The sequence below is a fragment of the Fonsecaea erecta genome (genome assembly GCF_001651985.1).
Source record: "Fonsecaea erecta strain CBS 125763 chromosome Unknown Scaff2, whole genome shotgun sequence".
Classification (NCBI taxonomy): Eukaryota; Fungi; Ascomycota; class Eurotiomycetes; order Chaetothyriales; family Herpotrichiellaceae; genus Fonsecaea; species Fonsecaea erecta.
The window spans coordinates 3,387,745-3,412,425 of NW_017387245.1; the positions used below are offsets into that span (position 1 = coordinate 3,387,745).

At 54.5% G+C, this 24,681-nt stretch overlaps 9 protein-coding genes across 9 annotated transcripts; 3 read left to right on the forward strand and 6 right to left on the reverse strand.

Annotated features, from left to right (window-relative positions):
• Positions 1-678: 678 nt before the first annotated feature.
• Positions 679-2,659, forward strand: AYL99_02975 (hypothetical protein; the record flags this gene model as incomplete). The annotated part of the gene is made up of 2 exons (XM_018834491.1): positions 679-751; positions 810-2,659. 2 exons carry the CDS (start codon positions 679-681, stop codon positions 2,657-2,659), a joined length of 1,923 nt encoding a protein of 640 aa, XP_018697115.1.
• A 1,425-nt stretch (positions 2,660-4,084) lies between these two features.
• AYL99_02976 (hypothetical protein) lies at positions 4,085-4,657 on the reverse strand (the record flags this gene model as incomplete). The annotated part of the gene is made up of 1 exon (XM_018834492.1): positions 4,085-4,657. One exon carries the CDS (start codon positions 4,655-4,657, stop codon positions 4,085-4,087), a length of 573 nt encoding a protein of 190 aa, XP_018697116.1.
• A 749-nt stretch (positions 4,658-5,406) lies between these two features.
• Positions 5,407-7,291, reverse strand: AYL99_02977 (hypothetical protein; the record flags this gene model as incomplete). The annotated part of the gene is made up of 4 exons (XM_018834493.1): positions 5,407-5,751; positions 5,819-6,895; positions 6,966-7,087; positions 7,150-7,291. 4 exons carry the CDS (start codon positions 7,289-7,291, stop codon positions 5,407-5,409), a joined length of 1,686 nt encoding a protein of 561 aa, XP_018697117.1.
• A 796-nt stretch (positions 7,292-8,087) lies between these two features.
• AYL99_02978 (hypothetical protein) lies at positions 8,088-11,471 on the forward strand (the record flags this gene model as incomplete). Its single annotated transcript, XM_018834494.1, has 4 exons — positions 8,088-8,390; positions 8,447-10,450; positions 10,571-10,774; positions 10,848-11,471. 4 exons carry the CDS (start codon positions 8,088-8,090, stop codon positions 11,469-11,471), a joined length of 3,135 nt encoding a protein of 1,044 aa, XP_018697118.1.
• Positions 11,472-12,022: 551 nt separating this feature from the next.
• AYL99_02979 (hypothetical protein) lies at positions 12,023-14,521 on the reverse strand (the record flags this gene model as incomplete). Its single annotated transcript, XM_018834495.1, has 3 exons — positions 12,023-13,897; positions 13,954-14,119; positions 14,184-14,521. 3 exons carry the CDS (start codon positions 14,519-14,521, stop codon positions 12,023-12,025), a joined length of 2,379 nt encoding a protein of 792 aa, XP_018697119.1.
• A 1,075-nt stretch (positions 14,522-15,596) lies between these two features.
• AYL99_02980 (hypothetical protein) lies at positions 15,597-17,409 on the reverse strand (the record flags this gene model as incomplete). The annotated part of the gene is made up of 3 exons (XM_018834496.1): positions 15,597-16,671; positions 16,725-17,068; positions 17,122-17,409. The coding sequence occupies 3 exons, from the start codon at positions 17,407-17,409 to the stop codon at positions 15,597-15,599; spliced, it is 1,707 nt and encodes a 568-aa protein (XP_018697120.1).
• Positions 17,410-19,185: 1,776 nt separating this feature from the next.
• Positions 19,186-19,808, forward strand: AYL99_02981 (hypothetical protein; the record flags this gene model as incomplete). The annotated part of the gene is made up of 3 exons (XM_018834497.1): positions 19,186-19,215; positions 19,286-19,482; positions 19,532-19,808. 3 exons carry the CDS (start codon positions 19,186-19,188, stop codon positions 19,806-19,808), a joined length of 504 nt encoding a protein of 167 aa, XP_018697121.1.
• A 40-nt stretch (positions 19,809-19,848) lies between these two features.
• On the reverse strand, positions 19,849-21,616 carry AYL99_02982 (hypothetical protein; the record flags this gene model as incomplete). Its single annotated transcript, XM_018834498.1, has 7 exons — positions 19,849-19,991; positions 20,110-20,117; positions 20,201-20,483; positions 20,559-20,840; positions 20,913-21,186; positions 21,287-21,467; positions 21,549-21,616. 7 exons carry the CDS (start codon positions 21,614-21,616, stop codon positions 19,849-19,851), a joined length of 1,239 nt encoding a protein of 412 aa, XP_018697122.1.
• Positions 21,617-22,375: 759 nt separating this feature from the next.
• On the reverse strand, positions 22,376-23,722 carry AYL99_02983 (hypothetical protein; the record flags this gene model as incomplete). The annotated part of the gene is made up of 1 exon (XM_018834499.1): positions 22,376-23,722. The coding sequence occupies one exon, from the start codon at positions 23,720-23,722 to the stop codon at positions 22,376-22,378; it is 1,347 nt and encodes a 448-aa protein (XP_018697123.1).
• Positions 23,723-24,681: the final 959 nt, after the last annotated feature.

The window sequence follows — 24,681 nt, forward strand, 5'->3', positions numbered from 1 at the left end:
TTTGATGGGCTGCCGGGAAGGGAGACTTTTTGGCTTGTGTGAAGCAGGAAGCAGGAAGTCGAAGGGGGAGAAACATGCGCAGCTCCAGGATGCCGCAGGGATTCCAGCAAGTCAGGCGGACATAACAACTAAGGTATGTAACAGCTATGTAACACCTGGGCGTCTGTCAATTCAGGGATTCTGCCTCGTCGTCATGCCAGTTCGTCACACGGTCTGTGGTTGGTTGAAAGGCCACGTGTATGGTACTGTATTGGTAATTCTGGGTGGATTGTGTGTAACACTGACATGTCCACAAGGCAGAATTGTGACGAGCAGATGGATCTGTATGGATTCTCTTCCACACAACCCTTTCGCCTTGCTCGTACTTCCCAACGTCAACCCACGCAGCTCTCATGCATACCCTTGTGACTTTCTGCGGCATGCGCAGGCGTCGTGCAAAGGGCGGTCAATCCGGCAGATCGAAGAGCAGGCTGCCTATACGAGGCAAAGACTTGCCATTCCTGCCATGCCACTTCCAGATTTTAGAGCCCGAGCCACCCAGGGGATGTCCAGGCTCCTCTTCCCCCGCTCTTTACAATGAGGCTGTACACATCAATGTTGAACGGCTTATGCGCACACAACGCTTGAAGCTCATCGCCTGCAACAGAACAGCAGCCCTCAAGGATCGTTTAAAGAGGTATGGCAGAGGTGGCAGGGTTCGTGCTGGGTGGGGTGCCTATATTGTTCGAACTTCTGGATGGAGCTATGAAGGGTCGGTTGATATCCCTGATGCTCTTGGTCAGGTAGAGCTCGTACTGATGGGGCTGCAGCCTACTCGTTCTTCATGAGAGTTGCGGATGCTGACAGCCAATATGAGGAACTACGCACTAAACTGGAGATGGAGCAGTTACGCCTCCTCACCTTCGTCGACGCGGCTGAGTTGCTGGACGATCAGCCAGACATTAACTGGCCCAACCCCGTTCGCGAGCAGCAACACATCATGCTTATAGCGGTCCTAAAGGGGATCGAGTCGAAACTGGACGGACTCGCAGGTCTGACCCGATATGAGAAGCACAAAGAACAGGCCGCTGGTCAAAATGGCGGGAAAGACGAGAGCCATGACGACTATGCTGAGTTAGATATTGCGGGTAGGTACTCGACACTCAAATCCAAGTGGTCGGGAGGCGCGAAGAAACGTGCACATGTACGGGGGACGAATCACCCACGAAAGCTGTACATGATCGGGAAACAGGCGGTGACGAATCCTCGGGTGCTTCGGTGGGCTATTCACGATCAGGGGAAATTCGAAAATGTGGTCCGGGGGCTCCGGGAGTATACCGTTTTCCTGGAGAACATGTTGCAAGGCGAGTCGGTGAAGAGACTCCTGGAGGGCCAGCGCAGGATGGAGGTCGAGGTGATCTTCGTCCGAAACAAAGTGCAAGATCTGGAAAGGCTACAACAGAGCATGATCACGCTCACGCTCCGCAGCCAGTCCCAGTTGGCCGCGATGGCGGGCGTCAAACTGGTCAGCCTCGTGAGCAGCCATAGCGATTCGGACCTTCCGCCAGACTACCATTCCATCTTAGCCTCCAAGGAAAAGATTGCCATTCAGACCCTGGTCGACCTTGAAGAAGTGCCGACAAAGGACGACGTGGTCGCACTGCGACGGCGGACGAGTGTCAAATACAGACCAGGCGGAGAGGGGAGCGAGAGCATGGACATGTGGATCGAATGGAAGTCGTTTGAAACCGACTGGAACGAGGAAGGGCGACCAGAGGTCACGCAAGACAGCATTGACAGAGTTCAAGGTCTCGTGGCCCTCCTCCAGCAGTCCTGGCAGCACGGTTCCGGGGTGTTTGCTATCCCCGACTGTCTCGGCTGGTTCAATCTCCACGACCTCCACCAGATAAATCCTTCCCTTCACGCCCTCCCTAATCTGTTTGGCATCTTATACCGGAAACCGTCCTCGCCGGCGTCCGCCACCAGATCGACCCCGACCCCTGTTTCTCTGTATGCGATGCTACACGATCATCCCGTGCCTTCGCTCACGGTCCGAGCCCGATTGGGCCAGCAGATCGCAACCTCAATCCTATACCTGAATACGGTGCGGTGGTTTCACAAATCGCTGCGGTCCGACGCCATCGTGTTCCAGCGAGGCCACGCCGACGGGAGCGTCGATTTCAGCCATCCGCTCGTGACGGGCTTCGAATATGCCCGGCCGAACAGCACCACAGCCCGCAGTACTTTTGTCGGGCCCGCGTCGTCCAACGCCCTGTACGTGCATCCGGTCTATCAAAGACAGTCGAGCGAGAAACATCGCTACCTGCGCAGCTTCGACATCTATTCTCTCGGGATCGTCCTCCTGGAGATCGCCTACTGGATGCCCATCAGCGCGATCCTGAGGGCCGAATACGATCATGACGGGCTGGGGAAGCCACCGTCCCAGGGGTTCGCGGCCGACGTGCAAGATATCCTCCTTGGCCACAAAGGCAAGTGCAAGACGTACATCCACGTTTTGAACGAGACCATGGGCGAAAAGTACCACAATGCCGTTCACGGCTGCGTTGCGGGGTTCGTCGATGTCGAATCCTACGATGAGAACAACCAAGCACTCGCCATGAAGGAACATCTCAAGTTCATGGAAGAGGTCGTCGACAGCCTCGGTGGTATCGTGGTCTAGCGTCCCATGGACTGACTCCATATCATCCACGTGGTCTGCGCAGCTTATATATAACTATATATTTACTCAAATGAAGGGGATTTCCCCGGCCTTATATCACCGCCCACAGCCTGGACATGTCGAGATCCTCCTCGAGATATCTGTGTTCGGGACGAGGAGATCTCCCAGCAAGCAAGCAGGTAACCCTCAGCTCCTCAACCGCGTGAGATATTCGCCGCCTTCTTCTTCTTCTTCTTCTTCTTCTTCTTCTTCTTCTTCTTCTTCTTCTTCTTCTTCTTCTTCTTCTTCTTCCTTCTTCTTCTTCTCGTCGACAGGAGTGTGGTTGTCATGTTGGTCGTGTCAACACTGACGGTCTCAGGCACGATAATCAAATCAACAAGATCAGCGCAAACTCGATTCAGGGGTTCTACAGGGTCATCCAGGGTCCCGAACTACATAAGTGGCACCACCATATTGGCTCTAAGCTACATATATATCTATATACTACAGTACCACACACGGCACGTGGTCTTCACATTATATATGTATGTATGTATGTACCTCATCAGGATGCATTCATCCCGCTTTACGTTACTCATGGGTGGTCTTGTCGGTCGGGACACACCCCTTCCCCAGATGTGTTTTCTGTTTCCTTTTTGGACGTCGACCTAAGTAGTGAGTGAGTGTCCCTTGGGGTAGCTACGCGGCGGTCGATGAGGTCCATTGGCATCAGGACCAACAACGGCGGGCAAGATGAGGTGCGGCTGAGGCTGAGAGGAACCGGGAGAGGTATCTCTTCCACTTTATACGCCAAACGAAGAAACAACGTGTTCACAACGGATTCCAGAGTAAGATGAGCATTGAATGGCTATCCAACCAAGCTCGATGGTCATCAATATAAATATCTCCACAGTTCCAAGGGTGGAATCTGGCCCTGGTAGCCCCCCAACGGTAAACCTTAGGAGACTCTCCAAACTCTCGTTCAACTCGAGGACTACCGGAGTTGCAGGACACCGTGCGCCGTCCAGAGTGCGTGGCACTCTGGGTGTCACAGCAGAAACAGGCGTTGTCGGTCGGTGCTCTCGCTGGAGCCGAGAAACTGTCATTCAGCCGGTCAGACCCATTCGATAGGTCCGGGAGCGGGCGTGATGGGGAGTTACTGTTGAAGAGGACCCGTGGCCGTGATTGAAGACCCGCGTGACATACAGTACCTTGAGTATCCATCTACAGTGCTTCAATTACGGTGCGAGCCAGTCAGGGGCAATCACAAGGAAAGAAACTCGGGAGTCGACCGGTGGCATTCGTTATCCACTTGATTGTCTAAAAAGACCACACGCCCTTGATACTTGAAAACAGTAACAACAAAAGATATGATATATAACCCCACGTTCCATCTGATCGCCCCGTCCTGACCTCACCTCGCTCGTAACACACTCACTCGAGCTGTTACTTGGCCAGGTCCTCGGGCTTGACCATGCCACGCTTGATCATCGCGGCCACGACGGGCGTGCCATCGCCATATATAGTCATGGACTTGACCTTGAAGCCCTTGGGGCCGGTGGGATCGGCGACACAGTTGAACAGGAACGCGCCAGGCACGACCACGTCCCACAGCCGACCCGAGAGGTCGGACTTGGTCTTCTCCTCGCCCGGGGCGGCGAGGTCGGCGAAGATGTGCGCCACGCCCATCATCTCCCACGCCCCGCTGCCCTCGCCGCCGCGCTCGTACACGTTGCAGTAGCGTGCCTCGTGCCGGTGTGCCGTGAAGGGCGCGTAGCCGCCCACAAAGGCCTGCCACGACGGCTCGCCCGGCGGAAATGCGGTGCCGTCGGCCTTGGTGAAGACGAAGTCGTCGGTGTGGTAGCGTGTGTAGGGGCCCGTCTTCATCTTCTGGTCTGGGTTGTCGAAGGCCTCTGAGTGGTCGAACAGGAAGTCGAGCACCGGGTGTGAGCGGAAGCTCTGGCTCTTGTCGGACCCGTCGATATGGACGACGTAGGCGGACACGGTGGATTGAGACATGGTTGTTGTCAGAAAGGACGGAAGAGATTGGGTTTTATGTGTTCGTGCCGACGCGATGATGAGATGGTCCTGTCTATGAGGGTGGATCTATCTGTATTTGAATATCCGTCTGAATGAAGACATCGTCTTGGGGAATATATACAAGTTGTACATATGTGCCTCCCTTTCTGCCTCAGCCGCGCCACATTCTTTCAGCTGTATTCTCCGTGCCTCGATCTCCTCAGCCGCACGCACATTCTTAGAGGCTAGGGCTAGATAGACCCCATGTGCAAGTGCAAGCATTCTTAGACCGTCATTAGGCTTTTGTGCAGGCTCGTCAGATGAGCTCTCACTCACTCACTCTAGGTACAGTCTGGCATGTGGCTTGCGTCGTTGTCACTAGCCCAGTGCCGGTGTGGCCGTCGTCCTGCGACAAGGTGACTGTGGCTAGACTACTATCTATCGACCTTTGACAAGCGACGGCACGAATGAATACGAGTTTCGAGTCGGAAAAGGGAATCTGGTTCCGAGAAGACCGAACTTCCAAGGAAACAAGCGAAGCCAAGGAAAGCTTCGTGGTTCGTGATCCCCGATTGAAGCTAATTACTCACTCGTCTTTTATTCTTCTTCTCATCCATCATCATTACTATCATCATCGTCGTCGTCGTCGTCGTCGTCGTCATCCTCATCCTCATCCTACCACTCCACTTCAGATCACTGCACAGCGTCCGTGAATTGTCATTGTGTCTGTGTCCTGTGTCTGTGCCTGCTCAGATATCCTTCGGAAAGCCCTCCACGTCCTGCACGTCCTTGGGCAGCATGCTGTGCGAAGGCACGTCGCTGCCATCGTCACCGCCAGCCCCCTCTCCTCCCGTGGCGTCCCATTTGTCCTGGTACTCGGCCATGACCTGCCTGCCGGACGCCGGGCTCCTGACAAAATCCTCGACGCTCGGGGCCGGGAAGAAATGGTGCAGCGCGACGAAGACCACGGCCGCGATGGAAAACCCCACCAGGAACGAAATGTAGTACAGGTGCGTCCAGCCCAGCGACACGTGGACGCCGTTGTTGACGTTGCTGATAAACCCCGGCATCGAGGGGAAGACGCCGCATGCCCACTGGGAAACGAGGTATCTTGTTAGCTTCACGACTCCGACAGGGGTGGCACAACACGACTGTACGTACCGCGATGGGCGCCCGCCAGTTAATCCCGTACGCGTACCAGTAGACGCTGGTCCGGTCCCCACGGAAGAGATCGTCCACCTTGATCTTTTGCCGGTGCACGATGAAGTACGAGGAGATCATGAGCCCGATCATCGGCCCCAAGAAGACGCCGTAGCTCGACAACACGGCTAGAAACGTCGACGCCGTGGCGAGCAGTTGCCACGGGTTGACGGCCATCGAGAGCACCGCGGTGATGTAGGCGCCCCGGCGAATGTTGATGTACCGGGGAAAAGTCGCGGCAAAGTCGAACCCACCGGAGAGGGCATTCCCCGGGACATTGATCCCCCATTGCGAGATGACCAGGGCAGCACCGCCAAAAAACCCCGCCGCGCGAGACCTCGAACCCCCGGCGTGCATCATGGCGATCAGCAGGTCGGGCAGGCTCCACAGCGCCGCGCCGTACCGCCGTTGCGTGGCCGCTGTGACGAGAATGCCCACGACGGAGCTGATGATCGAGTACGTCGCGGCACTGGCAATTTGACCCCAGATGGCATCCGCCGGTCGACGGGCGAAACGCGCGTAGTCGTTCTGGTTCAGGATTCCCGCCGCGATGCCTCCGATGGCGCTGATGATGCCGTACAGCACTGCCCAGCCGATCGAGGTGTCTTGCGTCTGCGGGTGGCCCGTTATGGTGTCGCCAAATCCATCCATCGTGGCCAACGCCCAGATCAAGAGCACGATCTCGAAGATGAAGATGGACGCCACCGCAATGTAGAAAAACACCTTCAGCTTATGCGGCCGAATCCAGATCAGGGGCAGCGATATGATGCAGAAAATCCAGTAGGTGAGAAACGACGCCGACGTCAGCCCCGTGGCGTGGAGGTGGTTCGGTATGCGGTGTTCGAGATTCGGCCATATCGCCTCGAGGCAGACGTAGACACATTGTCCGCCGATCCAGGCCTGCACGGCATACCACACCAGCGACAAGAGGATGCGATTGTAGATGACGAAGGAGCTGCCGTACATGCCCCAGACGTAGCGATTGGCGATGGGGAACCCGAGGTGGTAGAACGCGCCCGGCATGCTGTTGAGAACGATCTATCGCCCGCCAGGTGAGGTGGTCAGTGCCGTCTAGATCTTGGACAACTGCAAAGCGCCGAGCACGTACAAAGACGGTCGACAAGATTGCCCCAAACACTATGGCAATAATGGCTTGCCACCAGTTCAACCCGAGAGCGATCAGCGAGCTGCCGGTCATGTACGTCGAGATATTCGTGTTGGTCAATACCCCTGACGAGATATCAGCTTGGGGGCCATTTCAACCAAGTATTCCACGGGGGCCGGTCACGTACAGAGGTTGTGAAACGTCCAAAACGTCCATGTTCGCCGGCCCTTCTCGATGGGCTTGATATCATTGTTGATCCAGCGGTTGGGAATCGTGCCGCCTTCGTAGGGCACCTCGAGCCTCCTCAGGAAGCCCTCGAGACGGGCCATTGTTCGAAGGTGACAGTGATAGTGATCGTTCGAAACTGGACTGTGGCTGGAAGAGGGCAGATGTCGCCCATCGCCATTGTTGATGGGTCTGGCAGGATCGACCGCGAGTTATAAATGGGGAGTTTCCCGTCGCTCAGCGTTCTCGTAACCGTTGCTTAATCATGCAGCTTGCATGCACTGATAACGACAACGTGTGAGAGGATCAATTCCTTCCTTGGGTTCGTCATCTTTAGCGAACCAATTGAGCTCGAGGTAAAGAAACAATCAGGCCGGGGTTGTCCAGCTCGGATTTGCTGGGGGTTCAACAGGGGTGGCTGAGTATAGGCCATCAGATCACCAGCGACATGGCCTATGAAGTTATACGCAACAGACAAGTCTGTCGATAGATAAGAAGCCCATGGTCCGGGCCTTGTCACCAGCCTGTTCTGGATCTTTACATCCGACCTAGGAAGCTGGCGGGTCCATACAAACAAACACCTGTTGGTGAGAAAAAAAGACGCCATTCTGCGCCCGCAGATCTCCGTCTTCACACACTTGTTCTTGGGCACCAAACGATTGTTCCAAGAGTGTGGTGGAGATGGAAGCCAACTCGGCCGTTGTGTCTCGGTCCCTCGCCCGGTGTTCCACTGGCTCCATGGAGGGCCGTTGGTAGAAGGGCGACATGGAAGAAGTCTCCCCATCTTCAAGACGAATCGCCGCCTCGGACAGCACAGTTATATGTTGCTGGCAATCTATTAGACGTCGGTCGAAGACAACCACCAAGCGAGGGCCTTGCAGATAGGTTTCTTTCGCGACCATGTACCGAATTGGAGTCGACGTCGGTGGAACAAACACCGACGCCGCCATCCTTGACATCAATGCGCTCGATACCGACTCGCGTGGTGTGCTGGCCACATGCAAGACGTCCACGACATCCCACGTGACGCTAGGCATCCAAGACGCAGTCAGAGAGGTGCTCGCTCGCTCGAACATCGACCGAAGTAAAGTGCTGAATGTCGCCATTGGGACGACGCACTTTGTGAATGCCGTGGTTGAGAACGATGCCCGGAGACTCGATCGGGTCGCCGTGATAAGGCTGTGTGGCCCCTATACCAGGAAGGTCCGTGCATTGTTGTTGTCTGCTTCTGCATGCGACCAGCTCACAATAATGTCTAGATCCCCCCCTTTGCAGACTTCCCATATGCATTGAAGAGTATCATCGAGGGACCTGCCTTCTACCTCGACGGAGGACTTGAAATTGACGGCCGGGAGATCTCTCCGCTCAACCCGGACCAGATCAAAGCCACCGCGGCGGCGATCGTGGAAGTAGGCATCCAGTATGTCGCTGTTGTCGGAGTGTTCTCTGCGCTCGACCACAACGGCATCCACGAAGAACGATGCAGAGCACTCTTGCAACAGTTCGAACCCAGCCTCTCTGTCGTCTGTTCCGGCCAGATCGGCGGGACGGGACTCTTGACCCGCGAGAACGCCACCATCCTGAACGCAGCCATCCTGGGATTCGCCCGCAGGACCATTCGCGGCTTCAGGCTTGCCATGCACAAGCTTGACCTCTCGTGTCCGCTGTATCTCACTCAGAATGACGGGACACTCACGGATGCGGCGGTGGCGGCGGAGTTGCCCATCAAGACATTCGCCAGTGGTCCCACCAACAGTCTGATGGGAGCCGCTTTTCTCCAGGGGCTCGATCATGGCGACCAACGACTCGCCGATAAGCAGGTTGTGGTGGTGGACATTGGCGGGACGACGACCGATATCTGCTCGCTCTTGCCGTCCGGATTCCCTCGACAGGCGCCTAACTTCGTCGAGGTGGGCGGCGTGCGCACGGCGTTCTCCATGCCTGAGGTGCTTTCCATCGGTCTTGGGGGAGGGAGTCGCGTGCGTCAGTTGGCGGCGGATGGTGGCAAGGTCACGGTTGGTCCGGACTCGGTGGCCCATCGTCTCACAACTGACGCCATGGTGTTTGGAGGGAACATCATGACAGCGACGGACATCGTCGTGGCTTCAAGGGCGGCCAGCGTCGGTGACTACGAGAAGGTCAAAACCATCCCCGAACAGCTGATCGCCAAAGGAAAAGCCGACATCAAACGACAGCTGGAACGGGCCATCGACAAGATGAAGGTCTCGTCTGCACCCGTGTCTGTCCTTCTCGTCGGCGGAGGCTCCATCATCCTCACGGAAGACCTTGACGGGGTCGAAGAATGTCTCCGGCCGCCCCATCACGACTCGGCGAACGCCGTGGGAGCCGCCATCGCCAAGGTGGCGGGGGAAGTCGACGTGATTGAGATATTGGCCGGCCGAGACGAGAACGTCGAGATCGAGGCCGTCAAGAAGAAGGCGATCGCGGCCGCCTTGTCGAACGGTGCCGACGAGAGGGACGTCAAAATCGTCGAGATCAAGAAAATTCCGTTGCAGTATGTGACCAACAAAGCCACCAGGTTTGTGATGAAAGCCGTCGGGAGTCTTCGGGCCCGAGACGACGGTCCCCTGCAGAATGGCGTCTCAAACGGCAAGCTCGGCCACGACGAGCAAGAACTGGATGCTGACACGATAACACCCGAAGAGGCGTCGAAGGCCGAGGCGACAGATGTGCAGAAGGGCAGCCTCGCGAAGCCGACATTAGGTGTCGACATTGCCCAGTATCGCCCCGACGTCAGGGATGGCGTGTGGTACATCTCCCCCGTCGACGTGCAACTCATCGCTTCCGGCGCAGGGGTGCTCGGCACGGGCGGCGGCGGCTCGTCGTACCTGATGGCCCTGTACACGTTGGACATCCTGCGCAAAGCGGGCCCGGGCGCCATCCGCGTCGTGTCGCTCGAGTCTCTCAAGGACGACGCCACCTGTGTGTTCGGGGCGGGATACGGCGCGCCGTCCGTCAGTGACGAGCGGGTCAGCGCCGGCACGGACGTGTTCGCGGCCATCGACGCCGTAAACAGCATCATGGGCATCAAGGACTTTGACGGCATCGTGGCAGACGAGATCGGCGGAGGGAACGGGCTGGTGACCTTTCCCACCAGTGCCCGCTACGGGCGACCCGTGGTGGACTGCGACTTGATGGGTCGTGCGTATCCGACTCTCGAGCACGGCACGCCCTATATCTATGGACAGCCCGTGCTGCCCTTTGCGACGGCGGACTGTAAAGGCAACGCGGCTGTGGTGCTGGTAAGTCTTTCTTTACTCCCACACTGTCTCTCTCTCTCTCTCTCTCTCTCTCTCTCGTTCGTCTATCTATTAATAGTAGACTGACTCTCGCCGTGTGTCCCTGTCCATGTATCTCTCCAGTCCGCCGAATCCAACAAGCGAGTCGAATCGCTGATCCGCCAGACGTGTATTGAGATGGGCAATTCGTCTGCGGCGGCGGGACGACCGCTCTCAGGCAAAGTCATCAAGGAATACGCCGTGCCCAACACCGTCTCGCAGTCGTGGTACCTGGGCCGCGCGGTGCACCTCGCCCGTGAATCGAAAGTTGATTTTATCGAAGCCATTGTGAGTCGTAACGTACATTCCAGCCGAGTGCATGAACGACCCTAATTGACACATGAACTCTCCGCGCTTCCAGTCGAGCATCACCCCGGTCAAAGAGCTCTACGTGGGCAAAATCGTCGACGTGACCCGCGACGTCTCGCGCGGCTATACCGTCGGCCGGTGCGTGATTGCGCCGCTGTCCGCCGACGAGCAAGACGACGACCACCACCACCACCACGACTCAAGCTCAAACTCATCCACCACGGCCACCAACACCCGCGCGACCCGTGAAACCCGCCACCTGGTCATCCCGTTCCAGAACGAATACCTTTCCGCGGGGTATATCGCGCGGTATCCGCCCCCAACCTCCTCCTCCTCCTCCTCGTCACATTCGGAACAAAAGCTCGATGACGACGACGAGGAGGAAGAGGAGATCATCTGCACGGTGCCGGACCTGATCTCCATCCTCGGCAGCGACGGCGAAGCGCTAGGGTCCCCCGAACTGCGCTACGGTCTCCAGGTCCGCGTCATCGGCATGCCGGCCTCGCCGCTGTGGACCGGCAGCGCCGAGGGCCTGCGGGTCGGCGGGCCCGAGTTCTTCGGCTTGAAGTGTCGCTGGGAGGAGGTCCGGGAGCGCGGCAGAACCAATGGCACCGGAGGCGTGGGAGAGTATCAGACGCCCCGCAGTGTCATTGACGAGTTCAATGTGAGCTGCTAGCTGCTAGCTGCTCTTACCTCATGAATGAAGGCAATCAAGGCTACGCAAGTCAGGGCGTCGGGGAGGAAGGGGAGGATGAAGAGAAGAAGAGTTGGGCGGAGACGTGGGGGATACGCGCCTGGCATATACATACATACATACATATACTCCGTACATAGATGCACAATCCTCATATGGTGGATGGGGCATATACTACATGTACAGTTCAGTCGGTTATTTGTGCCAATGCATTGCGAAGGGTGGAGAGGAGGAGAGATCGTAACCAGGTAGCTGATTGATTGATTGATTGATTGATAGATAGACACATCTCTCTCTACCTTATTTTCCTTTGGCAACCAGCCCTCATCTGATCTGTCTGTCTGAATCCATGATTTTGTTCCTTTGCTTGCGTTGTTCACATACATCCATCTCCTTTCCACATGATATGATATGTATGGTGGGTGGGTGTGTGGGTACCAGTCAAGTCAGTTTCAGACGTAAACGGCGGCGGCGGCGCCGCGAATTTCCAGCCGAAAATTTCTCTGTACCGTGTAATAACAAGTATCATATTATCATCCATTTGCGGCCGCCAGGGCCTTCCTCCTTCTCGGATCCGATGCTGCGTCCATGGCTGCTGGGTCTGAAGCAGCGGTGGCAGCAGCGGCAGCAGCAGCAGCAGCAGCAGCAGCAACGGGGCCAGCAGGGGCATGACTGGCAACAACTCCATTCGACTTCGTCTCCTGCTTCACATCCGGCTGATTATTATATTCAGCCTCTTCTTCTTCTTCCTTCACGGCCTTTTCCAGGAAGCCCGGTCTCCACTTCGCGAGCACCTTGCGTGTGGCCGCTCGGGCCTGATCGTCTCCTTCTCTCCAGATCCCTTCCATCGTGTCCAACACCATGTCGCGGACCGGCGGTCTCATCAACAGGAGGTACTGCATCGCAAGAATGCACATGTTGATCCGTTCGGGATCTCTCGCCAAGCTCTTGACCCGACTCAGAATCTCGCGGTCGACGCTAGGGATTTCAGAAAGGAAGCGAATCAAGAGATTTTTATCACGGGCGTCGAGGTATGGGACAAGACGATCGATGAGCCGGGTCGCCCAACGGGTGTAGTTGGGTAGATGGCCGAGCTCCGGATGTGTCTTTGCCGTCATTTTGTCGGCGTACCATTCCTCCGTCAACCAGGAGATGGCCATGTTAAGGCGCGGTCGGAAGTCTTCCAGGACATACATGAACAGGGTCTGGCGGATGCGATTGGCGACATTGGCTGTCTCTTCGGCGTTTTCTGATTTAATGAGCGGCCTGATGGCATCATCGTCGTCGTCGTTCAGGGCTTTGACAACGTCATCGAGGCCGGTCGGTGATCTGGTCGCCAGGCGCATGAGGATTGTTGCCCAGGAGTCTCGGTCGTTACCGCTGGCGGCTATGCGATTCAGACCAAGTTGCTGCTTGGTGTGCGAGTGTCCCGCGGCCTCGAGCGAGGCAACCAGTTGAAAAACATGTCCTACAGTCTGATCTGATAATGTCGCAACTTCCGCCCCTGTTAGTGGCGGGGGCTTAGGGAGCTCAAATGGACCCAACTCAATGGCTGGTTGCGCGAGCTGCTCCAGGGCTCTTTCTGTGGTTGACTCAACAATCTGCTCCGTGCCAGTGGCAAATTCAGGATCGTAGTCATCCTCGTCATCAATCCCTGTGGGGCCCAGCATAGGCACATCGGGCACCGGAGTCGGTTGACTCACTTTCTGCAAGTGAGTGTATCTGGACCGGACTGCCTCGACAGCCCCATCCACAGTATTCGAATCAACGTGCTGTAAGAAAATCGCCGTGACCGTGCTGACGATGTCCGCAGGGAGAAGAGTCACGTCAAACTGCTGAAGGCTGATATCGTCGGTGAGCGTGAATAGATGGGCGTAGGTGTTGGGTGGTGGCGGCATCGGTGGGAACTTGCGAATTCCTGCTGTGAGTCTCTGGCGTTTTGCATCATCCAGCCCGTCGGTCGGTTCTGCGGGGCGTTTCTGGGCCGTAGGTTCTGCAAATAATGTAGAACGTGACTGCTGAAGACGCATGAGATAGGCCTGGATCTTCTGTTCTAGAGGGTGGTTGGGGACAGCCTTCAGAGCCCACCGCAACAGAGCCCTCGTTGTTCTTTCCATTGATCTCACGATGACCATCAGCCGAGGGGTCATGGGGGCGTTTGCCTGTTTCATGGGGTTGAAATTGAGAATGGCAGAGAGAATCTTGGTGGAAATGGAGGGCCGTGTTCGGATCAGGACGGCCAGGCAGTTAAGCGTCGCATCAATAAGAATGGGATCCATCGGGGTCTCGTGGAATACACTCAATAGCCTGTCCAGCAGACCAGATGCCTCCGCCTCCAGGTTGGGCAGCTGCAGTAAAGGATGTGTTCGGGGGACCAAGGCGATGGAGATCTCATTTTGCTCGGGGCGCTGCGTCACGTTAGCATGAATATCACAACGACCAAGGGCGCAGCAGGCGGACTGACTCGAGGGTCGGAAATCAAACCAGGGGTCTCTACGTGGACGACCTTCTGCACAAATTTGATGCAACACACTCTGACCGCGATAGGAGCAGAATCCATACGCTGCAGAATATTCAATTTCATCCGACTCATGTCCTGCCACATGGCAGTTTCTGTGGGGTGTGAAATTCTGGACGCTTTTGTTAGAGACCGGTTCTTTCTAATCGTGAAGCTATCTGTCCCAAACCACGTACACTCGTCTGAACACCAGAGGGTAGAGACTAGCCGCTGCTTGTATCACGCTCTTGACCACCGCAGGATCTTCTCCCGGTGTCTCCAACATGGCTCGTAGGGTGGGAAGCACGTCCGAGGAAAGCTGTTCTTTCTGAGCATTAGGGAGGGAAGGGCTCGCGAACGCCTCTGCGAGGAAATCCGCACCCCATCTTCGAATTTCGACATGCGCCGCAGGACCGATGATGGGTAAGATCCCTGGGAGGACCTGGTTGTACACTTGAGGATCTGACAAGGCGAGTTTACGCGCTGCTTCCAGTTGGGAGATCATTTCCGCAGCCGAAGAGGTCGACATAGCCATGTCGAGGGCACAGAGGGAGTGAAAATCACCAGGGTGCAGCTATCGGATGGGGGAGGAGATTCACGAATCTACGAGAAAGTGAGGCTGACAGGGTGCTATCGAGTAGGGCGGCATCGAGTAGAGGAGAAGGAGGATCCTGTAACACAATAGAACAATCTGTTAAGACAATAATTCGAAACTGGAACACAAAGGCAGAAGAAACTCGATGATGTTATGGGGAGGAGGATGATGATGGGAGGTGACAGACAGTTTCACGGGCTTGGAACTGCGGAGCGCGGAGCCGTGCCCTCCAATAGCATACAGGCAGTCACGTGGCTGTCTCGCCGGTCTTGGCAGGCCAGCAACTCACGTGACCTACATTCTCGTGCCCTGTCATCTCCGCAGGAACCAGCCAACCACATATTACATACCAAGCCTTGTCGTAAAGGGGTCACGCGGAACGGTACGTGAGAGTCATGCTAAAGATGCCAGTCTTCAAGTTATTTCCCAAATGGAAGCGTAGGCTTTGTCTATTGTCTTCGTTTATTGAATTGGGAGCGTGTAATTTCAACAAAAGAACCAGATCCTGCGTGGCGTTAATGTACATCCATCTCTAATTGACCTTGCTGCAAAACCAGCACACTCCCGCCAACCCAAACCCTGACCACGTCGGCAAACCCCTCTCACCCGTCGTGAGTGCAGGGTGGGTGTACTTCGGAAGTTCAAAGACGAGTGTTTCCGGCGTCTGAAATGCTGCCGACCTTCGTGAGTCGTCCTCAGACAACAGAAGTGACCCCTTGTTTCACTCTTCCGGCCCACCTATCAAAGCATTGTGGGTGCTGTACTCTGGACCATTGCGATTTGACAAAGACCATCGCATCTTTGGCAATTTCCTCCGTATTTCTGTGATATTTGTTGGAGAGGAGTTTCAGCCGCGTCCTCGATCGATTGAACTCCTTCTGTCTCCGTGGAGTCCCCGTGTTCTCCAAATGATATGTCGAGAAGGGATTTCGCTCTATGTGAGGATGTGCTTGTTTGTTGTACACTGCGTCACTAAATCAATAATTGTGCTCAATCCGTGTAAAATCATGGTGATTCACTCCGTCTTCGTTTCTTCCTTGACATCCTCGGATAGGCTTTCTTTGTCCTTCTTGGCTTTATCCTTTTTCAAGGTCTTCCACTCCATGCCCAAACCTCCGAAGATTGCTGCACAAGCAAATCCCAGTGCAACATAGAAGACAATCACCAAAGCGTGGTTGTAGACGCGCAAAACTTCCGGTAGTTGTGAAGGGCTGAAAGCCTGCCTCAGCTCGGTGGCTCCGGTATTGACAATATCATGTGGGCTGATGTTGCTGAAATTCTTGAGACCCGATATCAGCTTGTTGTCCAAGACGTTCTGGGCAACCGCAACAGAGATGGTTCCACCGAGACCCTGACAAAAGAACACCAATGAAACTCCAGTTGGGGCATCCTTCTTATCCAGAACAGTCTGAGCGGCGATGTTAGTTTGTTGCAACCCCAGGCCGACGCCGAATCCAAACAGGACCTGGGAACCGATCCAAAAAGGATGTGCTGTGTGGGTGGTGAACAGTGTAAAGAGGCCAGCACCAATGGGCACCAGGACTCCACCTGCCAAAATTGACGGGTTGTAATAGCCTAATCTTGAAACAAACGCCCCTGACATGATAGACGCAACGACGAGGGCCAGGATGAAGGGCAACGTCGAGTATCCGGACCGGATTGCTGAATCACCTTTGATCGCTTGGAACCATATCGACAAGTAGTAGACAGCAATCATAAACGACGACCCCAGGCAGAAGGCGTAGAAGCCAGCGGTTGCGATGGTGCGTTGTTTGGCGATCCGGGGCGGGACCGTCCCAGCTTCCTTCCGCCAGAATTGAATGCCGATGAAAATGATGAGGAGGACGCCGAATAGAACCAAGAGGGCGATAATGCGGCCGTCCGACCAGCTGTACTTTTGACCGCCCCATTGCAGAGCCAGAAGTAGGCAAACAATGCACGGAAGGAATACCAACGTGCCAGGAATGTCAACTCGTGCAATCTTCTCTTTCAGCGGCAAATCCCCCAGTGCGGGCGCAGTGTTGTCAATGACCAAGAAGAGGAACACCAGCACGACCGCGCCAATCGGGAGATTGATGTAGAAACACCATCTGGACTCGGCTTAGTTTTGAATATAGCAGTATTCAGGAGAACGAAGACTTACCTCCAGGTGACCTTGGTCGTGAACACACCACCTAGGAGCGGTCCAGCAACTGACGCCACACCAAAGACAGCACCAAGGAGACCCATGTAGAGAGGTCTCTTATCGAGAGGCGAAGCGTACATCATCAAGATCATCGCACCATTAAACAGTCCTGCCGCACCCAGGCCAGCCACCGCTCGCCCCCAGATAAAAGCGACCGAGTTCGGGGCGGCGCCACATATTGCAGAGCCGATTTCAAACACAAACACTTCAATCAGGAAAATCCACTTGGGCGAGTAGAACGTGTATAGTCGGCCAAAGAGGAGTTGGAGAGCTGTGGCGGGAAACAGAAATCCGGCATTGTACTGTCTAAAGCGTTAGTTTGGCTCCTTCTCCAGCAACAGCTTTATCGGCATACCCAACCAACGTCTCCGAAGCTTTGAAACTTGTCCGTGATTTTGGGCAAGGCGGTAGCAATGATTGTTCTGTCGAGTGCGACCAGGAATACGGACAAGTAGATGCTCAGCAGGATCATGCCCAATTTGATGCCAGTCGGATAGTTTTCGATGCGGCTCGTGGTTTGTTCGAGGGCATTTTCGTCGGAAACATTTGCCTTCTGTTCCAGGGGAAGCGAAGAAGTGCTACTTGCATCGTTCGCCACGGATACAGTCTGGTCTGCCGCCGGGTCTGTCGACGACGCCGCCATCTTCTGGATATTAGTTTTGTCTTGAGGATGAAGAACGACTGGCCAGTTAGCGCGAACAACACAATACAAAGAAGAGACTCATATTTCAGGGAATGCGATGAAAATATGGAGTCACGTCGCCAGAGCGAACTTTATGCACATTCCATGGTGTTAAGTCAGTGTGGCGTCATATCTCCGGCGTGAAGCTCCACAGAGCTCGTATTCTCTGCTAGAGTCCGAGATAGCCAATCACAAACAAGCTATTGATACCAAGCTCGGTAGAGGGACTCCACTCGGAAGGTTGGCGTTCCGTCCCACCAAATTCGAGGGGCTATCCAATCACATCACTGGAAAATTCACTGTAGCATTATGAATGACGAGCAGACTTTCTCTCCAACCAACCGATAGAATGCGAGTACGACTCCTTTCTCGTTCTGTGTCGCACACTTCCGTCCTTGAGACCAATGCAGATGCTCTTCTGTCGGCTTATATCGCTAGTCCGCCGAAGATAAGGCCTTTAAACCGGTGACCCGCTACCTGGTATCACAAGGCAAATACGTTGCAGCATGACCCTAGGTCGCGTCATTTTTCCGTTCTTGGAATATACGAACATTCTGGAAGAGCATGGTCGGTCGGCGTTCCATATGCTCAACTTGTACATACGGAGTTCAAAAGCTGGACCAACAGCGAAACGCAAAAATTATATTTATCCAATGCGACACAAATCCAACATTGCAACCCTGAAAACCCATCTGCGGTGTCAACCAACTCGCCCTCGAGAACTTTTCCAATCTCATCTGAGTGGGGCAATATGAGATTACTCGCCTAAGCCGCGTGAAGGAAGATCGGCTTTTCTCCACACGTATGTTCACTAAAACAGTAAGTGTTCACGACTACAAAGAGAAGTGCACAGGGACGGTTATCATCATCATTTAATGCGGACATAAATCCGTCAGATGTATAGTGCTGAGGCAGATTTCACCGTGTCGCCCGGTATCTGGGTGAGAAGCTGTACCAACGGGCTCTCCTCACCAATTTGTGGCACGTGGATAGTTTGATCCAGCCTGGTTAGTTGTCCAAGTCATCGGTAACGTGACAGTTTGATTCTGGAGTCTTGAACATGCAGCATTCATCGCAGCCTCAGAGCAAAAATTCTACCCTCAAGGCCGAAGCAGATTTTCTGGATGCATCATAATTGTGGTGGTCCGAACATCAAGGCTCAGCTTGCTAGCTCCACAAATGGCATTGGGAGAATCGATTTTTACAGCCACGTCTTCGTTTTCAGAGGGATGATCTTCGAAGGAATGCCCTCTTGCTCCGGGCATGTCTTCCAGGATGTCTTCTAGGTGCCTGTCTGTTGAGTTCGGCCAGAGAGACTATCATATCCGCTGACGAGACACCGGTGACCTCGGACGCAATGGCACACGTCTTCGACATAGCTGGAGTCATCAGGGATTCTTCAGGCTTGTACAACGATCGAGTCGGGGCCGATCCGAACCCCGTCAAGTTTCCCTCGAACGACGTCTTTCACGCCATCAACAAAGCCTCCCCACGTCTTGTCTTTGACTTCGTCTAGACTACAGGTCTTCTGCTCGAACCCCAGCAAGCTTTTTGAATGTGGATCCGGAAGAAAATACATTCCAAGCCATGCTTGGATTTCGAGGAAATGAAACTCAACACCGTGCACGAAATTGTCCTTCTCTCCTCCTTGACATGCTGCGCAGTCGCAATGTTTGACGTACCCTCATCAGCTGTGGCATTGGCCTGATCAATCCCGCCATAGGCGACATGTTCGTCATGTCCTTTGCCACGTACTTCTGCTCTTTGGTAAGGTCACAGCCTTTCCTTCTATCCCTATCACTCAGAGAATATATTGACAACCCTGCTCGCGACTCAGGTTGATGTTGAAAGTCCTTTCCGGTGGATTATCATGTGCCAATTCTTCGGCGGCTTGGGCCAATGTACTTCATACTTCTTCATCGGCCGACTTGGACGCAGGACGATGCTGCTCATCACTCGGGACCAGTATCTGCGCGATTTCCATGCTGCTTCGCGGTATCGTGTCCACCTCTCCTGTATGCGGGACTCGAAAGCGTACGGCAAGGTCGTTATCTTCGTGTTTCTGTTCGTACCGGAGATCCAGGGCGAAGAATATGAACGAAGAGATGTTCGACAAGGGGACCGCGCCGAGAGACTTCTCCACGTATGTTTATGATAACGTCATCAATGCACGCGAACAGGCTGAGGAGGTCGTCTATGGCAAGAAGGTGCCGGAGCGAGTCGAGGTTATTCATGTCAAGACGCATGTCAAGACCGTTGATAGTGTGCGAGCACGTCCCTCTTACCGTGAGCTTCGATTGAATCACGGACTTCGAGGAGCAGCTCTTAAGACGCCGACCAGTGAAGAATGGGGGTTGTAGATATGTGGCACATCCAAACTTGCATTCTATATACCCAGGTCTAAAGCTGTTCATTGACAAACAAGCCGGCCATGCCCATGCCGGTTCCCAGGCACATACTGGTGAGCAATACCTTTTGTTTTCTCCGCCTCAATTCACTGAGACCCGTCACGATCTGTCGAACTCCCGTGCACCCGAAGGGATCTTTTTCACGCGTGTTAGTACTTGAGAAACGCTACAGGGTTAGGAAGGGTGGTGGAGAGAGGGGCCCCAGAAGGGAACTGCCCCTGTTGATCTGGCATGGGTGAATGGGAGGACTTACGGCCGAGTCTACAGGTCTCCGTTAGCATGGTATCGAACATCGACGTTGAAACAATATTTCGAGCAGGAAGAGAATCAGGGAAGAGACTCACGCGATAGCACCACCTCTTGGGTTCATCTTCGTCCAGTCAAGATGGAGGTAATCTCGACAGTAGACGGCCATGGAAGCGAACGCCTCGTTGATTTCCACCACGTCGATGTCCTTGTCCAGAGACAGATTATATCGGGAAAGCAACTTGGGAATGGCGAAGACGGGGCCGATGCCCATGATACGCGGTGGGAGGCCTGCGAGAGCGGTACCGACGTACTTGGCAAGGATGGGCTGATTCAGCTCCAGGGCCTTGGAGCGCTTCATCAGAAGCAGAGCGCCAGCTCCTATAGGCAAAGATGAGGTATCAGTCTGGGCCAGTCCTATCTCTCGGGAGCCTCTCCTCTCTTGATGGGGCTTACCATCGGTAACTTGGCTGGCATTGCCGGCGTGTGTGGTGTCTCCGTACTCCGGAAAAGCGGGACGGAGGTTCTTGATCCCGTCGTACGTGGTGCCCCATCGAATCTCGTCACGGGAAACAGTGATGTCTTTGCCGTCCTTCTTGACAGTGATGGGGACAATCTCGTCCTCGAACCAGCCGCTCTTCTGTGCGACCTCGGCTCGCCGGTAAGACTCGACGGCGTACTCGTCCTGCCGCTGCCGACTGACGTTGAACTCCCTGGCCACATTCTCGGACGTTGCACCTATTTGTCAGAGAAAAACGGGGGAGTGTCAGATCCCTTTAATTTCGGTCCAAAGGCGCGTGTTGGGCTTACCCATCGGGAGCATGCAGTCCTTTGCATCCTGGCTCCCGTTCATGACCTCGTCCACGAAGGGCCGACTGAGACGCTCGTTACCTTCGCTGAGGGTCTCGGCGCCGACCGCGACGCCGATCTCAATGGTACCTGTGATGATCTCATTGGCGATGAATTGCGTGGCCGTCAGCCCCGAGGAGCAAAAGCGTGCCACGCTCGACGCGGCGGACGTGTTGGGGAAGCCTGCCGCGAGAGACGCGGCCCGGACATAGTACGCGGCTTTGCCGTCGCGAACCTAGATGAGATAAATCGATCAACCGATCAATCAACCAATCAACCAATCGCCGGAAGTTTCTGCCCTAGATATAGAAGAGAGAACAAAAAAGCCCGCTTACATTCCCGAGGCAGACGTCGTCGACCAGACGCGGGTCGACCTTGCACCGGAGCCGCACCTGCTCGAGGATCTTGAAGACCATGCCGTCCAGCGTCAGGTCCTTGAAGCCGCCTCTCTTGGCCTTGCACATCGGCGTCCTGATCGCGAGGGTGATCACCACATCGTCGGGACTCTGCTTCGCGCTGGTGCCATCATCACATTGTCAGACCTGGAGAGACACACATACAAACGGACGAACGAAACATCAAAGTGGCCATCCATACATGTTGTCTACCGCGCTCGAGGTAGAAGGGAGGTGGGACAGGACGGCCGAGAGACGTTGGGTAGCCATGGTGTACGGGTAAGTCCCAAAGGTGTTCACTCAAGCTGCAGATACGATCTGGTAACGATGGTAAATGCCTGATAGAACCTGTTTATCTGCGTTGACTTGGAGTTCCTAGGCTCGAACCGGCTGTGGCCAAGCTGAACCTCGGATGTTTTTGTTGCATTCGGCGAGCCGCGGGGTAAAACGAATGGGGAAATCGCCGAACTCGTTTGCCGTCGAGGTGAGGATCTGCTTGCTGTGAGTACAGGTGATCTCCTCATGTGTGGGCACCAGGCGAATTGACTGATTACTATTCGATGGCTCCTCCCTAGTCAATACTGCCGATTTGTTGAGTTTCGAAGTCAGCCATCTTGGGGTTTTACATGTTTGGCAGGGCCGCACGAGGCTCTAGAAGTGGGGCTCGAATAAGGGGTTTGTATTCTCGATACTCCCAACTACAACGAAGCCCAGCATACATCACCCGAGCAGCAGGCCTCATATATCTCCAAACATTACTTCCTCTCTCGTTCCAAACTCTGTGCGCAGTGCTCATGCGGTACACGAGATGGGATCGAGAACACAGGGTACACGATTAACGGAAAGGTATTGCCTAAAATGTATTCTTCAACAATTGAGACGGAAAGGAAAACGTATTACGTATTACCACTTAAGCGCTCACTCTGAATGAGAAAGAAAGTAGAGTGTTGCGTCTCCACGCCCTTCCATCGGCAAGGCAATCCCGTGGTGTTCTGATCCCAAAACTTTTTGCAGGAACAAGACGCGGCCTCACGCGGGCTTTGCTTTGACCGTACACAGCTTTTCACCCATCAGATGATGTGGACTGGGATCCTCGTCTGTATTAGGGGGTGGGAAATCGGTCACTTCTGCCTGTGCTTCAAACACCAGGACCAGGTCGGAGCCGCCAAACTCGAACCACGAAATCTCCTCGCCCTTCTGGACAACATTTCCGACCTTGGAACCCTTGGACAGATTGACCGAAGAGACTTGAGCCATCCCCATAGGGAGGACAGCAACCAGACCAATATTGGCAAAGCCTGTCGTGTCAATCACGATGCAACCTCGTTGCTGGATAAATTGGTATCCGGCACCATCAGGAGCATCTGGCTGGGCGCCCACTGCATCTCCCGCCCGAACAGCCGGCGAATGGCCTCGTCGTGGGCTGAGCCTCTTCTTGCCATCATCGCCAACCTTGGCCTGTACTTGCAGGTATGCGCAACCCTCGACAAGGAATGCTTCCTTCACCGTTCCCGACACGGGAGCGTGCTGTCGATGGTAGTCGAAAGTGTTGAGGAAGATGTGAGCCCATGTGCCGCCCTTGAATACCTCTTTGTATGACGAACCTGCAAGCAAGGCAGATAGTGGCCATTTAACGAGTTTGACGTCAACCAAATCCTCTTTGCCTGAGGATGATGGAGGTGCATCCGGATCCGCGATGTCCACGTATAGATCGTTGTCAATGGGCCACGAATTGTCGAATGTCGAATCCGCGGGAAAGACAACAACATCGATGTCCTCGTCAATCGGTCGGACACTGGGATCTCTGAGGAAACGACAGAAGAATTGGTTGAAACTTCCGTAGCCACCGGTGGGAGAGGCAGGATCTGGAATTAGATAGTCGCGATATCTGTAGAGCGTGGCGTCTTGGAAAGTCTTCCAGGAATTTTCTGTCCAAGAATCAGGAGTGCTTAGCCAGGACCCAACCCGTCTAGCGTATCCAACGATCCAGTCAGACAGTGGTCTCATCTTGGGCATGTCGCCCTCGATTGAGTCCGGACTGATTGGCGTCTGCAGATCGCGGATCGCCGGTCGATCGAATATGTAATAGAAGACTGTGAGGACGTAATAGAGGAAACGACTGTTATGTGTCTCGGTTGGAATCCAGTTGGTGAGCAGGAAGCTGGCGTAGTACATGAAGTTGTCGGCACTCGTGATATTCCATACCTTCAACTCCTCGATATCTTCATCGAGGCCTTGTTGGATGGCCTTGGCGAGGGATTGATCACCTTGGTCGTAGCGGCCAAGCTTGGTGAGAGTATCTTTCAAGTAATTGATGTAAGGATCTAGTGGTCCCGACGTGGGAAAAGGGAATGGAGGAATCGGTTCCGATGGCATTGTGAAAGGGAAAGCACACAATGATCAGCTAGGATATGAGTTTCAATTGGGGTTATGGCAAGTTCTGTGCAGAGGTTTTCGATGAATGGACATATGAGAGAAAATTCGAACGATCCAGAGCGCATATTTATATGTCACCCCTCCCTCCACATTCTCACATGCCCACACGGTCGATGCTCACATGAGCAATATGGACAGGCCTTGATTGTGGTGGCGAGCTGAGGCAAGTTTCTAGATGCCAGTCTGGTGGTCGCTGAGGCAGGGATGGTTGAACCTAGGAGCCGGTATGTCCAGCATGGTCGTCCAATAGGTTGCTTGGATGGTCCTTCGCCATGAGATACTCCTGACAAGGGTCATGAAATAGGTAGCTGTTAGAATGTAGAGAATGCACAAGTGGAACAAGAGTCCGTCGCGGAGAGGAGCTGAGGTAGGTGGAAAGAGGGTGGTGTGGTCTTATCACGGACGTCGCAGAGTGACCGCATTGTCGTCGTCGAATACCACCTGTTTTTTGCTTCAATGGACATTTGCAGTGCCATCAATGGGTGACGAGGATGTGCGTTGGGAGGTGAAGCTACGCTCAATCCGACTAGCTTCCTCCAATCCTCTACTGCGTATGTGCACAAGACAAAGGCGCGACAATGCCAGGGCTATCAAACCATCTAGCCATGTAAGAATGGTCAGCTTCGCACACACTGTACACTGCGTCGAAAAAGAGGGGAGACATCTAGAATCTCAAAGACTTCAGCTGATCAAACACGAGGAGCGGCCGCCCGCTGCACGGAGACGTTTTGGTAGTCGGCATCAGCCAGCCACGTTCAGCCATGGCCGAATGATTTTCTCCCTCGTGAATTGATGATGCCCATCATGCTGATCACCAATTTGGACATGGACTTTTCGGCCCTGCATCATTTGGCGCAGGATTTTCCTCCCTCACATGGAAACCAGGATGGCCAGACGAA